Source organism: Apodemus sylvaticus, chromosome 4, assembly GCF_947179515.1.
Source record: "Apodemus sylvaticus chromosome 4, mApoSyl1.1, whole genome shotgun sequence".
Classification (NCBI taxonomy): Eukaryota; Metazoa; Chordata; class Mammalia; order Rodentia; family Muridae; genus Apodemus; species Apodemus sylvaticus.
The window spans coordinates 18,043,215-18,059,183 of NC_067475.1; the positions used below are offsets into that span (position 1 = coordinate 18,043,215).

The 15,969-nt window shown below is 34.8% G+C and overlaps 1 protein-coding gene across 5 annotated transcripts in view; it reads left to right on the forward strand.

Annotated features, from left to right (window-relative positions):
- The window catches only part of Pkn2 (protein kinase N2), a 101,502-nt gene that overhangs the window by 22,240 nt on the left and 63,293 nt on the right, over window positions 1-15,969 (forward strand). For 4 of the 5 annotated variants that reach the window (XM_052179049.1, XM_052179045.1, XM_052179044.1 and 1 more), the window contains exon 2: window positions 11,600-11,900. In XM_052179049.1, coding sequence (XP_052035009.1) covers window positions 11,669-11,900 — 232 coding nt within the window. In that variant the 5' untranslated portion in view covers window positions 11,600-11,668. Of the gene's footprint in view, window positions 1-2,931; window positions 3,069-11,599; window positions 11,901-15,969 lie in introns of all 5 variants that reach the window. The other variant, XM_052179047.1, reaches the window with a different exon arrangement.

A 15,969-nucleotide genomic window follows, 5' to 3' on the forward strand; every position in this document is an offset into this window, starting at 1 on the left:
GTATATTGTGTATGTGTGTTTTCTTATGTGTGCTGGAAACTGAATCATAGGTTGTGTTCGTGCTAGGTAAACAGACTACCATAGAGCTACATTAGCCCTGGTTTTTGGTTCCCACCCAACACTTAAGGTCTACTTATACTCTGTACATACACAGTGGTGGCCTACTGGTTATTCTCTAATTCAGTTTGTGTGGTTGAGCCTGTTAAACCTGTACTTCTTGTATTTTGTGAATAAGAATAAGGAAACTAGTTGTGGGTATCAGCAGGTTCTCTATAGGCTTTTCTTGTTCAGCTTCACCTACAATGGAATGTGTCACATTGGAAACTTTATTCTGTTTAATGATACAGTATATCATAGCTCATGTGTGGCTTTTCTTTTGAGTATTGCTTATGGGAAAGTTGATAGGCTAGTGTGATTCTTTTTCTTGTTACTTCCATGTACGTTAATTTTATGTAACTATTCATTCATTTAAGCAATCCCTACAAACATATGCTATATTCAAAGTATTATTCTGAGGCTTGATCATATAATAAATAGCAACATATTTAAGAGTAATCACTATATTTTCTTTTCTCATGAAGATTAAAATATGACAGATAGTTGTTGAGTAATTAAATAATTAGGCAAGGATAGTAAGACTTGAAGACAACCACGGATCACACTTTTAAGAGCTGCTTGAAGTAGGATAGTGAAGGGGGGGAGTAAGCATACAGTCCAGATTTCCACTAAAGAGAAAAAACCCTGATTTCTGGTTTCAAAACACCATAATGTAAGCTTTTTTTTTTTTTTTTAAACAAAATGAGAATTGATATTGGAATATACATACCATTCTAAAAATGTCACTGAGAATAAAAATGACATAGGTTTATATAAATATTTGACTGAGTATAAATATTATGTTGAGACCTAAATTTATGATTTATTAGATTATATATTTTTTCCTTAAGTAGACTTAAAAAATTAACCTAGGTCTTAAATTGAGTAATGACAAATCTTAGAAAATATTTTCTTTGTACATTATTCCTTTGGCTGTAAGAATCTATAAAGATTTCTTGCAGAGAGAATGAAAAGTGGATAATGTAGTTATCTGGCTATTGATTGGATATTGAAGCGCAAAGGAAAGAAAGTATTAAAAGGTGATTCTAAAGGATTGACAATGAATGACTGAGGATTTTGCTATCAACAGAAATAAGGAGATTCGGAAAGACTGTTGAGGTGTTTGAGGCATGCTTGGTTAAAAATCAATAAAACGCTTATGTAATGAGGAATATGAAGGCAGCTAGAAATGAGAAACTGATTCAGGGCGGTGTGATGTACTCTAGGAAGTTGTTGGACAGTAGTGAACCATGCTGTTGATAAGTTAGCTGGAGTGTATAAATGTCAAATAATGAGGAACAGTTTGCCTGAAGGTGAAAGAAGGATGAAAGAAGGCTTCCTAGAAGTGGCCTGAGATTTAAATTCTCAAAATTCTAACAATTCTAAAATGTTAGAAAGAAGAAAGTTTTTCTGGGGCTCTCTTCATGTTGTCTTCTCCTCTTTGTTGTTTTTTATTGTTTTTGTGAAACAAGGTCTGTCATTTTAGCCATGGTCTGGCCTGGAACTCAGTCTATAGGCTGACCTTGAACCCTCAGAGATCGGATGCCCAAGTACTGGGATTAAAAGACATATGCCACCAGACTTAGCCTTACCCCATATTTTATACAAAATTTATTACGGAGGAAGTTCTTATAATATCACCCTGAATTCTATGATGTTCATACTTTTCACATTCTCTGCTCAATTTCTTAGTTATTTGAAATTGATATAGCTGAACTAGCACTATCTTAGAAAAGAAACAATTGAAGTATTTGAAAAATCCTACAATAAACAAACCAATGACAGACTATTACTATATTTTAGGTTTTTGCATTCAGAAAACCCATGTCTTAGTCACTGTACTAATGCTGTGAAGAGACACAGTGACCAAGGCAAGCTTTAGAAAAGAAAGCATTTGATTGGAGGCTTGCGAACAGTTTCAGAGGCATCTCTGTTGTCATCATGGTGAAGGCATGGAGACATTTGTGGCATTGAAGCAGTAGCTGAGAGCTACGTCCTGATCTACAGGCAGGGAGAGCCTGGGCTTGGCTTGGGCTTTTGAAACCTCAAAGTTCACCTCCAGTGACACAACAAGGTTAAACTTCCTAATCCTTCTAATCCTATCAAAGAGTTCTACTCCCTGGTGACTAAGCTCTCTGTATTTGATGCTGTGGGGGCCATTGTTATTCAAACTACCATACTTATACATTTAAAAAGAAATGCTTTAGATATTCCATATATGAGTGTTTTCTGTGTATGTATGTATACACTGTGCCTGGTGCCTGCAGAGAATGGTAGACACTGGATCTCCTGGAACTAGAGTTAGAGGTGGCTATGAGCTGGACCAAGCCTTGGGTTGTCTGTAAGAGCAACAAGTATTCTTAATGACTGAGCCAGCTCTCCAGCGGCCTCCTACTCTCTTCATCTACATTGAGGAGGAATATGCTTTCAATTATGATTATGTGACTACTAATAATGTTGTCAAAAACAAAGTAAGCTATAGTTTAAATTATTCAGAAAGTAATATGTATGATTTTTAAATGATTATTAAATTTAGGTATGTTATAAATTATTAATGACATTAACATGTAAAAGAAGGTAATTTAAGCATTACAAGTCAGAATCTGCTTAAGACTGTAGTTTCTGTTGACTGTTTCTGATATTCTTACTATTTTTAAAGCCTGTTTTCTTTTGTTTTTTATTTTAAAAAACTAATTGGTAGATTAGTAATGCCAAAAACCTTTTCTTTTTTCATTTCTCTGGTCAAAGAGCTGGGACTTCTTCTTGGGTTCTTTGTTCATTTGTCTCTCTTATTTGTCTGTTTCCATTTAATTTTTCCTTCCTTTGGCTTTGAAGGGAAAATCTGCCATAAAGAAACTGTGCAGAGAATTGACTCCTGCCGTCCTCATAACTGGAAGTCCCTGTTTAGCCGGCTTATCCCTTTCATCTCTCAGTGGCCTCGGGATTATTTGTTGTTTGGCTGGACTGACTTGGTAGGCGCAAAGATAACAATTTCTTCTTTTTAAGAACCAATGATATAATAATTCTGGCTTTTATTTTAGTTTAAGCAGGTACAGCTCTTCTGTCCCTCCTTTTAGATTAACTCCTAATTATTGCTCAAGTCTTAAAATAAATATTACTTCTACAGAGAGTCTAATATATCTTTCTTCAATCTTAACCTAAAATTTGAGTGTGTTTTTGACAAAATCCTTTTCTCTGCCTTGGTCTTTTCCTTTATTGTATACACATGGTTTTTACTTGTGACTTGTCTTTCCATTGGTTAATACTTAAATATAAAGGTTATGTTTTGTTTTGTTTTGTTCCCCCCCCCCCCCCCCCAGTCAGGGTTTCTCTGTATAGCCCTGGCTGTCCTGGAACTCACTCTGTAGACCAGGCTGGCCTTGAACTCAGAAATCCGCCTGCCTCTGCCTCCTAGAATGCTGGGATTATAGGCGTGTGCCACCACCGCCCGGCAAGGTTATGGTTTTCTAAAACGATTTTTATTGGATTAATTTGCAGAAAATGGATAGCTGTGTAACCACTATGCTCTTACTGAGTTCAATTTGTACTGCTATATATTAAAGGTGGTAGACAGTAGGAGCCAGATTTCTCACTGAGTAAGAATTTACATATTGGAAAAGGGAAAAGATTAAAATAATATTAGACATAATAATATAAAATAATAATAGACATGATCTACATAGTCATAGATTGAGCTATGTATATCACTGTGAACTTGTGCTTAGCTTACAGTGTAGATTCTTTTCACCATTCTATGTCAAGTGTCTAGGAATAGCATCTATTACATATATTTTAGTCAATATTTGTATATATATTTTATATTAAGTATTTGTCTTTTATTTTGGAGGAGGATTGTAGAGCTTATATTTTCATAAAGATGGTATGTGGGAAGATGTTAAGAAAACTAATATTGCATTGCTTGTTAATTTTTCTGTTATAGTAGTATTAACATCCCTTTTCTCAGTTGGTGATACTTCCATTGAGGTTCCACAAAGAGTTATTACTTACAATTAATGAGACTACTTAGAACCTGGATAAACCATAGCTTCACTCTCATGGGCCTTTTTTCTGCATACAAACATCCTGTGATTCTAAAAGAACATTAGGTTTTGTTCTGCTGGGGTGAGCTGAGTTCACTGATGCAGCTGTAGTCAGCTGGTAGCAAGCTGGAATGCCCACTGTGGGTTCAGTGGCATCTCAGGTATAATAGCTAGGACAACTGGGGTACTTGGTTCTTTTCTAAGTGAACTTTTTCCATGTGGCACCTCTCATTTTCCAGGGCTCCCTGCTCTTGCCAGCAGAAGAGCCTAAGTTTTATGTAACATTTAATAATCACAAATTTTGGTGATTCTTTGAGCCTTTGAGCCTTCTTAAGGCCAACCTTGAAAATTTCCTGAATGCCATGTTGCTGTTGCTTCTACACATACCTTTAGAAAGAGTAAGTTAAAGACTGTCCCAGAGACAGAATGTAAGGAAGGAGGGTAATGCCATTTGTATTACTGTATTGTCCCTTTGTGACGGCTTTGCTGTGTTTTTCTTAACACGGCTCCATTATTTTGTTGCCAAATTCTTCCCTGGATTTTCATTTAATCATAGTAAAAGTTAAAGACTTAAATCAGTAGATCAGGTCCCTCCTGTGTGTTTTCCGATAGTCAAATCAGTATTTATGATGCTGAAGAAAAGAAACCATCATAAATTATTTGTGTGGAGGGATGTAAATTAATACACTTGGCATACCAGTCAATATGAATATTGAAAGTAGAATATCCATATGATGAAGGTGTGCCTCTGAGTACATATAGCTGAAGGATTTTAGATCAACATAGAGCAGTGAACATCATAAACCATAAAGGCCAACAGTAGCTAACTTATAGTCAACACAGATGTTTATAAGTAGATAAATGGACAAAAAATGCAGAATATATACATAGTAGGGTTTTACTGAAGCTGCAAAGAAGAATTAAATTATGTTATTTGCAAGAAAGTGGATAGAAGAAATTCTCATGTTAAGTGAAATAAGGTACACCCAGAAAGACAAATCTGGTGTTTTCTCTCATAATACCAAATCTAGATAAAAGAAGCACCTATGCACGCATATGCCAAACCTGTAAGACTTGAAATAGAGTTGGGACTATTTAGAAGAGGAAGGGGATAGAGCCAAGGGAAGACAGTGTAAGGTTGTGTACTAGACGAATTAGGATAGCTGGGACTTCTGATTGTGAATGCATCACGTTTTTCATTGTGTTACATTCTACCTCGGGCTTCTGTTAACCATGTAGCCTGCATTTTTGGGAAGGTTTTGGAGCTGGTTTTCTTGTGTTTCTTCTTAGCTAAATTGAACACTTAAAAAAAACAGTGTCAGTTTTATCTTTATATTTTCACTATTGAATACTGTTTTTAATAAGTAGTTAAAAGTTAAAATATAGGAAAACCAAACCCCTATTTTCTGTATTAGCAAACTGGGAAGGGGGAAGGTTGTGGGATACCATGGTTGTTTGATAGTTCCTAATAGGGCTACTGTTTGAACGGATGTTGTATTCGTAGTTGAGATCATGCTTCTGACGTATAAAAGGATAGGCTAGGGTGAAATAAGAGAGGAAGTCCTGTGTTTGCCAGGGTCCCTGACTCAAAGCTGTAATGCAAATCAGTTAGGTTAAGGGTTAGTTCAAATATAGTAAATGAGTATTCCAAAGGGCCAGTCCTAAGGTACAGAAGAAAAGAGCCCTGAAGTCAAAAGACCAATGTGCTGAACCCAGCCAGGATTTCCTCAAACTCCAGTCAAGAGGATTAGGCCAAATGGTCTTTTATAAATTCTTGGAGCCAAGACAGTATGTAAGTCATGGCATTCAGTGTTTTCATGGGTATTTTAACATTTCTTGGCATCTGTCAAGTCAGACTGTTTTATATTTCTGAAATACAGAAAATTTAACAGCCTTGTCACTTCTCTGGGAACTTTGCCAGTAAGGAGTAAACATCCTTTCCTGTCTCCTCTTAAATGAAGTACTTGGTCACAAATAACAGTCTTAGTAGTCTTCATTTTGTTTTTCATATTTGGTCCTGCTCTTTTTTACAGTGTTTCATTAATTGTGTTGTGAATTTGTTGAAATATAGTAATTGAAACTGTCAATTTATGTTTTAGGCTAAACCCAGAACTTTTTGTTTTATAAAGTATATATTTGATAAATACAGCTTTTAAAAAACAAACCAGCACATTTTTATTTTCATTAGAAAATCCTGGCTGGCATATGATATGACTTACTTAAGAAAGAATGTATAGTTTCATCTCTTAGAGAAGAAATGTGTTGAATATAAAAACCTGGTAATGATTATAATGTAATTTATAATATAATATAAACTTATTACCATTATAAACTTAAACTTGTCAGAATTGAAATAAAGTGAATGTAGCTTTTGGTTTCTTCTAAATGCTTTTATTAGGCAGGCTAAGAGAATAGAAAAAAATTGTTTCCAAAACCAGAGAGCATATATAAAATTTGGATGAACAGATTAAAAATACCTGTTATATTTTGATCCAGAGATAATTATGACTATTTCAATATCTTTTTCTCTTATGTTAAACATAACATTTGAAATTAAACTGTATATACTTAGCAATATGCCAAGTTAGATATACTATTGTGACAGGGTTAATGAAATCCATAAATAAGAGAAATTTATTTATTCTGTAAGCTTTTGTGATGACACTTAAGTACCATCCTGATTGTTTTTTACTGATGAAGATAAATTCTTTTATAGTTGTGTTTTTAGCTAATGATAATTACTATTTATTTTCTTCTGTTATATTTCTACATCAAAAATTGTAGGTTTCTATTTATATTAATGACTTTCTATTAAGGCTATTAATCTTAGAGCTGTGTATAGTCAGTATCTGTCAGATGCTATACTAATCATCTTTCTAGTCTATTACTTAACCTATTTGCTTATTTTTTTAATTTATTTTGCTTCCTTTGAACATCCTTGTAGCTTTTTCCTTGGCTATTATTCATTTAGTTGTTTTTATTGTTCTACCAATTAAAACCTCCTTATTTAAATTACATCATTTTCAGCTTCAGTATTAGTCAGTGGGATTAATAATGAAAACATTGTTAAAACAATTTTGGTCAATCATTTGGTAATGTTGGACTTAGATTAGTAGTTTTTAAAAAAAAAAAACACTTGAGTCTTTGCAAAGCAAAATAAAATTAGAATGTAAGCAGCGAGTTTTAGGTGCTTTTGACTAGAATGAAATGGCTAAACATGCAAGTTCAGTGATAAAAGGTATAGGCCCTCTTTATGTGCCCTCAGTGATGGTGGGTGATCTGCACAGCTGATACTTTAGCCTAATCTTTAAAATTAGCTCATGGACTCAATTTTTTTCTCTTCCTCTCATACTTTGAGAGCATACTAATGAATATAAAAGGGGCTTTGCGACTTTGTTTTTTACAGTGTGGTTGTAGGAATCAAATCGAGGATGCCAGACAACTCCCTTCCACTTTGCTTTTCTAGATAAGGTCTCCCCATGTAACCCAGGTAGGCCTTAAACTGCTGGCAGGCCAGTTAGTCTCCATTTTTCTGTCTTTTCTCCCAGGTCCTGGGATAATAGGCATATTCCCCATTACACTGCGCTTCTTAGAAAGACAAAACAAGTGTCAACTTTGGGAGGCAGCATGACATTTTATGGAGTTAAAAATAGTTCTGAACTAGTGGATAAAAGCGTGAAGCTAGTAATTAAATAGGTATAGTGAGTTCTCCCTGAACAGAAAATACTAAGGCAGAAGTTACACTAAGGATTTTCTACTGATTATCTACTATTTTTCAGTAGCTAATTTAGTTTATTCAGGTTATAAGTATTATTTCATTGCCTAGAAATGGTGCCTAGCATTATAATTGATTTTGGGGTTTGGGGATAGTATCATATCAAAGTTTAGCTGATTGAATACCTTATTTTGGTTCTTGTAAATGCAAGAAAATGGGAATAAAAATATAGTTAGTAAAATGTCAGTTCTATGGAAAGAAGAGAAAGCCAACCTGCTATCAGTCACAGTTTGTACCTGACTTTGCAACAATGGAATTGCCTCTGAACTTTGGGGGATTATATTTTTGTCAGAAAGACAGAAGCATGCATTCTTTGGAGAGAGGCGGGGGTGGGAGTATGGGGAGAGAATGCGTGTGTGTATGTACAAATTATTTTAAGTGACAAATCTTTTTTTCTTTCTTAATTTTTTTTTTTTTTTTGAAAAAGTTTTATCTGTCAAATAAAAGCCTGCCCTCATACCCCTCTAGTCTTTGGAATGATCAGATAACAAAAGGGATGATTATTTAAACACGATCCCTACTACAACACACAGGAGAGTCATTTAACTCCTAGGGGAGAATATGGGCAGGAAATTCTTTCCCAGGAAAGGTTGTCATGAACTTTGAAACAAAAAATTACCCAGGCCAAGAAGGAACTTGGAAGAAATAGTTGGAGGCAGAGAGGTGGTATATCCCAAAGGTAGAGAGCATGCATGTGGTGGAGCCGAGAAAAATGGTCTCTCAAAGTAATTTCCCATAACTTGTTAATGTTGGAGTTTGGAGAATAATTTGAAAAGAAATGAGTTGAAGTAATAATAATAAGCAAGGGCCTTCAAAGAATCAACATCAAATATGTGAGATGTTTTTATTTTTATTTTAACAGCCTTTAAAGTTGTTATATAAATGTTATATCTTTGTTTCAATTATAGTATTACTGTATACCATGACTGAGTTGTTAAAACACAAATATTAAGATAATTGGGCCTTATAATTTACTACAGAACTATTGGACATTTTTTTTGGCCTACAAAGAATGAGGAAAAAAATGACTAAAATAATAAGTATACCATGAACCACGAAATTTTAAGGGACTTGTGGCTTATTGCATAATATTAATTTAAGAACATATTAAAGTAATTTCTGAGATATTATTTGGTGAGCGTAAACAAATTTAAATAAAAATACCTAGTGGATTAAAGTCTTTTTTCACCTAAAGTATTTCTTGCCTCAGTCTACTTTACAAAGACTGTACAGTAGGAATTTCTTGTTCATTGGCAGTTGTCATGTGACTAGTGCTTTCAGTACCCAACCTACAGTGAATTGAAACGATGAGACGCACATTGGATGGTAAATGTTGAAGGACCTGGAGATGTGGGACAGTGGTGGAGTGCTTGGCTAGCATGTGAAGCACCTTGAGTTATTACCAGCACTCACTGTGAGTGAGTGAGTGAGTGAGTGAGTGAGTGAGTGAGTGAGTGAGTGAATGGATACTGAAAAACTTCAACAGTATTTTAGACCAGGAAGAAGACCATTCTAAATACACTTAGACAAAAATAAGAAACTTAAAGCCAATACGCATATTCCAAGAATTAGATGAGGTATGATGCATGGGGTATAGAATAGATATTGCATAGGCATGCATGTAAAGGTTTTCTGTTTGGTTTTTTGTTTGTTTTTGATAGCATGTTTTGTCAGAATGTCAAGGAGATCTTATGTTGAGAATGTTAGAAAAAAATTAATAGAAGTCAGCTCCTTATCTTTTTGTTGTTGTTGTTGTTGTTTTTGGTTTTGGTTTTGGTTTGGTTTGGTTTATTTTTTTCGAGACAGGGTTTCTTTGTGTAGCCCTGGCTATCCTGGAACTCACTCTGTAGACCAGGCTGGCCTCGAACTCAGAAATCCGCCTGCCTCTGCCTCCCAAGTGCTAGGATTAAAGGCGTGCGCCACCACTGCCCCAGCTCCTTCATCTTTTATATAAGATGCTACCATTAGCCCATCTTTCCTCCACCTTTAGATGCTACATATTTTTATTAGAGCTTAAACATTGGTTGTAAATGTAATATACCAAAAATTTAAATAGGATGTACTTATATCTACATGTAGTGTGGCTCATCTAAAGTTTCTTATTTTTGTCTAAGTGTATTTAGAATGGTCTTCTTCCTGGTCTAAAATACTGTTGAAGTTTTTCAGTATCCATTCATTCACTCACTCACTCATTCAATTGTTTACTCACTCATTCAATCGTTCACTCACTCACTCACTCACTCACTCACTCACTCACTCACTCACTCACAGTGAGTGCTGGTAATAACTCAAGGTGCTTCGCATGCTAGCCAAGCACTCCACCACTGTCCCACATCTCCAGGTCCTTCAACATTTACCATCCAATGTGAGTCTCATCATTTCAGAGGCACACAAACATCCTGTACAGTGAAATACCTCTTTTCCATCTCATCTAAAAACCCAGCTTTTCTCAAAGGAAACCACTATATTGATTGCCCTCAGAATTTAAAAATATTCAAAGCAATGCTGTTAAACTAATATTCGTTATCATTAGTCTAATTAGATGAATAAAAAGTAGCTAAACTGTAATTTTGGCTGATTTACATGTAGTTTGGATTTACTTAGCTGATGTTACATTTCAAGAAGAATAATTATATGGGTTCTATCTTAGCTTTTAAGACAATTTAAAGTTATGTTCTGTTAATGATGTTTTTGTGTTGGCAAGTAAGCTTACCTGATAAGATAGTTAGCCATGAAATATATGAATAGAATTCTGATTATTATCTTCAGAAGCCTAATACATATGGTAATATGGAAGGTACTTAGTTTGTTTTGCTATTTTATTTTCATGTGATTTTTTTATAGAGGAGACTATTATTTACCTTTAGAATTTAGGTTTTTTGTTTTGTTTTGTTTTGTTTTGTTTTGTTTTTTTGAGACAGGTTTTCTATGCGTAGCCCTGGCTGTCCTGGAACTCACTCTGTAGACCAGGCTGGCCTCGAACTCAAAAATTCGCCTGCCTCTGCCTCCCAAGTGCTGGGATTAAAAGCGTGTGCCATCACTGCCCAGCTAGTAATTTCTTATTAAGTGATTAATGAGTCAAAATTATACTTGAAGTTTCTCTTAGAATGTCTTGAACTACCAAATATTTCTGTAAGGCCACATGTATACATACATAAAATTACAATACACCTACATACAGAGACATCACAGGGTTGTGTAAAGATGGTTAAATTGTCAATCACAAATTATAAACTCTGGGCAAGTTATTTAATCTTTTAAAAGTTGATTTATTTGTCTACAAAATCAAAATAAAAGATTAAATAACTTGCCCAGAGTTTATGTATGTAGCTAGGTTTTTTAAGATATAGTCTTGCTATATATACCAAACTGGCCCTGAACCTTGTAATCCTTCTGCCTCAGCTTCCCTTTGGGATTAAAGATATGAAGGAAGCATCATGCCTAGGTCACTTTAAGTGTATTTGTCAAATAATATCACTTAGTAAATAGATAGGATATTTGAACTTACGGTTCCATATGATTTTAACACAGTAGTGTTTCCTATTAAAGAGAAAGTTAAACTTAATTCAGTTAATAAATAATCTCTTCAAGATACAAACTTGTCCTTAATGTTGCACATTTGCTTTTCTAGACTCCATTATTATATACTTGTTTACTTAGTTTTCATTTACTTATTTATTTATTTTAGGGAGATTCCAGAACTCTTCCATTTTCTGAGAACGTGAGTGCTGTTCAGAAATTAGACTTTTCCGATACAATGGTGCAACAGAAATTGGACGACATCAAGGATCGAATAAAGAGAGAAATAAGGAAAGAGCTGAAAATCAAAGAAGGAGCTGAAAACCTGAGGAAAGTTACAACTGATAAGAAAAATTTGGCTTATGTAGACAACATTTTGAAAAAGTCAAATAAAAAACTAGAAGAATTACATCACAAGCTACAAGAATTAAATGCACACATCGTTGTATCAGATCCAGAGGACTCTGCAGGTATTGTACTCTGTTGGCTGTTTCTGTGATGTATTAATAGGATAGACATCCTTCCAGAGAATTCTGTTTTATGATCGTAGTTTTTAGCTGTTGGAAAAGTACAGAGAACATTTTCTATGTGGTTAGGGTCTTGTTTCCATACTGTTTAGGTTAGTGAGTTTGTGAATATGAAAACTGAAACATTTACTTAGAGATAAGTAACTGTTGTATATATCCTTAGCGAGTAGGACAGGACTTGGAGTTATTTTCTAGTATTCTTTTGTACTGAGTCAGCCTCTTACTCTTAACCTTATGATCAGTAGCAAAGTGGACCGGGATGATTCAAAAGTGAAAAATTCATTCCATGGGTCCAACAAGATGGCTTAGAGAGGAAGGGTGCTTGTTCCTTAGCCTGAGTTCTGGAGCCTGAAGACTTGAGACCTTTTAGTTCCCAGTAACCACATAATGGAAGGACTGATTTTTTTCTGACTTCATTTACCTCCTCCCAAATAAATAAATGTGAAAGAAAGATGTGTTCTCTGAAAATGTATGCTAAAGATTTTTCAGCCATTAACCAGACTTATCACCTTGGCGCTTTGTGCGCTGTGAACCTGGATTAAGCACTTGAACTCACAGGCACATTGCTTAATAAGAACAAAAGTCAAAACAAAACAAAATCTCAAACATTACCTTTTACTTTTCTGTAAGTATAAACAATAAGAGGGAAATGCAACTCATGGTTCCAAAAAGACCTTTTTGTTTTTTAGTTGGAGGGAGAATGTTGAGACAGAATTTCTCTCTGTAATCCTAGCTTGGATACAGAACTCAGTCTGTATCCAAGCTGGTATCAAAATCAGTCTGTGCCTCCGGAGTGCATGTGCCACTTTCCCTCACCCCCAGCTCCATTTTTTTTTTTTAAACCAACAGATATTAGACGTTTTCTCAGTAGTACGAGAAGTGAAGATAGGAAAACTGCCTGCCTCCTTCAGACTAAAGGCAGTATTGCTTTTTTATTGTATAGCTTTTCAAGAAAAATTTAAGTAAATTAAACTCTATAATTCTTTCATTGGCAGAAAGAAAACAAAGGAGAAATCACTTATAAAAAGTAAAACACTAGTATCAGAGATTTTAGACAAACATGTCATTAGCTAGTAAGATATACTAGATGTAAAACAGTCTAAAAAGTGTCAGAAAATATAGTATTTAGTGTTTTTCATTTACTTAATTGTTGTATATATGAAAGAACTCTTATTTGGAGGTTTGTATATAGATTTCAACCATGTGCAAGAACTTAATCTTAAAATAACATAAATAATAGGAAACTAGTCCTTGTTTCACAACTGAAACAGTCAACAAAGGTGTGAATTAATTTGCTCAAAATGGTCAAACTAGTTATACAACACTTTCTATTTCTACTCCTCAGCTAGGAGTCTCTTACCCATAAATTTAGTAATTATATTATAAATGGAAACATGTATTATGAAAATTCCGTTTTTAGTAGTAGTGTTTTATAAACGAAGATAGTCTGTTGTATTTGGATCTCTGCCAAGTCCTACATGTCTTGAGTATTGCGTCTTTAGAATTCCAAAATAAGAAACTGCTAGAGCTTTAAACTCTATTTAGAGAAAGCATTTTTTCTTCATAGAATGTTGAGAACTGCCTTGTGATTCATTCAAATATGAATGTTTTAGTAACATAAAATGTGGCCCATTTGGTTTCTCTAGTCCCCTTTAAAAAATTAATATTAGTAGAATAACAACCCCATATAAATGAATGTGTGAGTGTTACATATACATTAAAATAGATGATTTGATTTTTTTTTTTTTAACAAATGTATGTAATGTATCTAGGGTGATGTCACTATGTCAGAAAGCTCCATCACTTCAGTGATTCCATTCCTTACTGTCCCAGTCAGTTCCCACTCAGTCCTTGGCCCTAGAATCCACTAGTGTACTTTCTTCACTTAACATCACATGGTTTAGAGTATTGACCATTTCTTTAGACATTTATTTAAAACAGATAAACAAACAAAAAAACCCTTTAAGTTCTACTGTCAAATTCATGGGCTCCCTCCGAGGCCAAGTTGATAACATTGTGAAACCTTCTCTGACTGTTTGTTCTTTTCCTCTCTGTGCTTCTTTGTTCGTGTATTGTTTTATTGTAATTTATTTCCATCCACGTTTATCCCTCACTAAATTGTGTGCCCCTTGAAGGTTCACATATTTCCTCATGTTCTGCAGGGTTATTATAGAAACTGGGACATAGCAGCATATAATTGTGTCTATTAGAAATGTTTAAAACCCACCAAATCGAAATTGCACCTTCATTTTTGTAATTATTATGAAAGCATATTTTGTCATTTCACTTTAAACATTAAGGTAGAGGATAAGCCTAAAATTAAGTTTTAGGATAAAACCAAAACTATTTTCTACTGATAATGTTTTATTTGTTTGTTTGGTGGCTTTTTTTAATGTTTACTATTTACTTTCTAGATAATTGGAGACCAAATGTATAAGATGTCAGTTTGTGCTTTGATTGTTTGATACTTTAGTGTGTTGGAACAAACTTTTGTAATTTTTTTTAAAATCCTCATTTAGTGTGTGTGTGTATGTGTTCATTCAGCATAGGTGTATACAAACATATAAATGGAGGCTGGAAAAGACAGCTTTGTGTGTCAATCCTTGCCTTTTACCGTGCCTGGTACAGGATCTTGGATTTTTTATTGCTGTGTATATACAGCCGGCTAGCTGGCTAGCAAATCTGAGGTTTCTCCTGTCTGCCTCCTGTCTCCCTATATGTATGAGAATCCTCCCACTAGGATTGCAGATGTTGTATTACCATGTCTGACGTTTATGTGGTCCTGGGGATCTGAACTCTAGCTGTCCTGCTTGCACTGAGCTTCACCTCAGCCTAGAGGCTTCTACCTCATTTACCTCTGAAAGTCAGGGTTACACACTTGCCATAGCACATATATGGAGGCCAGAAGAGACAGCTTTGTGTGCCAATCCTTGGCATTTGCCTTACTTAGTGCAGGATCTTTTATTGTTTACTGCAATGTACAGTAAACAGTTTTACCTATTTGTAAAGTAAGGACTTTTATCGGGTGGACTTCTTAATTATATTATGCTGAAATCTTGTTTATTTTAAAGGCTTGGACATTTGGGGGCTGTTATTAAAAATTAAGGTGTTCATTTGCTGTTCCAAGTTACATGAAATGAGTATTTGCTGTTCATGCCCAGAATTTCTTAATCTTCCATTCATTTTCCATATACTTTAAAATATAGTATAAAAACTATCTCAGTAATTGCATTAAAGCAAATGATAAAATTCAACCTTTTTCATGATAAAAATTTAACAAATTAGAGGTAGTAAGAATTGTACTCAACATACTCAAGCTCACATATACATGCATGTATGAGAGATAGTCTCACAGTTCCTATCACATTAATGGTAATTAATTGAAAGCCTTTTCTAGAATGTCAGAAGCAAGACAGGTTAGCCACCACTCTTAGGGTTCTCATAATTTAAGTACTAGAAGTCCTCACCAGAACAATTAAGGAGGAAAGGAACTAAAACACAACTAGATAATAAAGAAGAAATTAATTATGTGTCTCTGCTTGCTGACAGCATTATTTTGTACATAGAGACTTCCAACTAACTCCCCAAAATTCCCCTCAAAAAGCTGTTAGAATTTATAATGAAATTTAGTAAAGTTTTAGAATATAGAATTTGTAGCATTTCATTACATTTATAGTATGATAAGTAGAAAGGGGAAAAATACCCACAGAAGGAGATACAAAGACAAAAGGTTGAGCAGAGTCTAAGGGAAAGACCCTCCAGAGAGACTACCCACCCAGGAATCCATCTTATATACAGGTACAAAACCCAAACACTATTGTGGATGCCCACAAGTGCTGGCTGACTGGAGCCGGATATAGCTATCACCTGGAAGGCTTTCCTAGTGCATGACAAATACAGAGGGGGACACTCTCAGCCAGCCATTAAACTGAGCACAGGGTCTCCAATGGTGGAGCTAGAGAAAGGACCCAAGGAGCTGAAGGGGTTTGCAGCACCACAGGCGGAACAACAA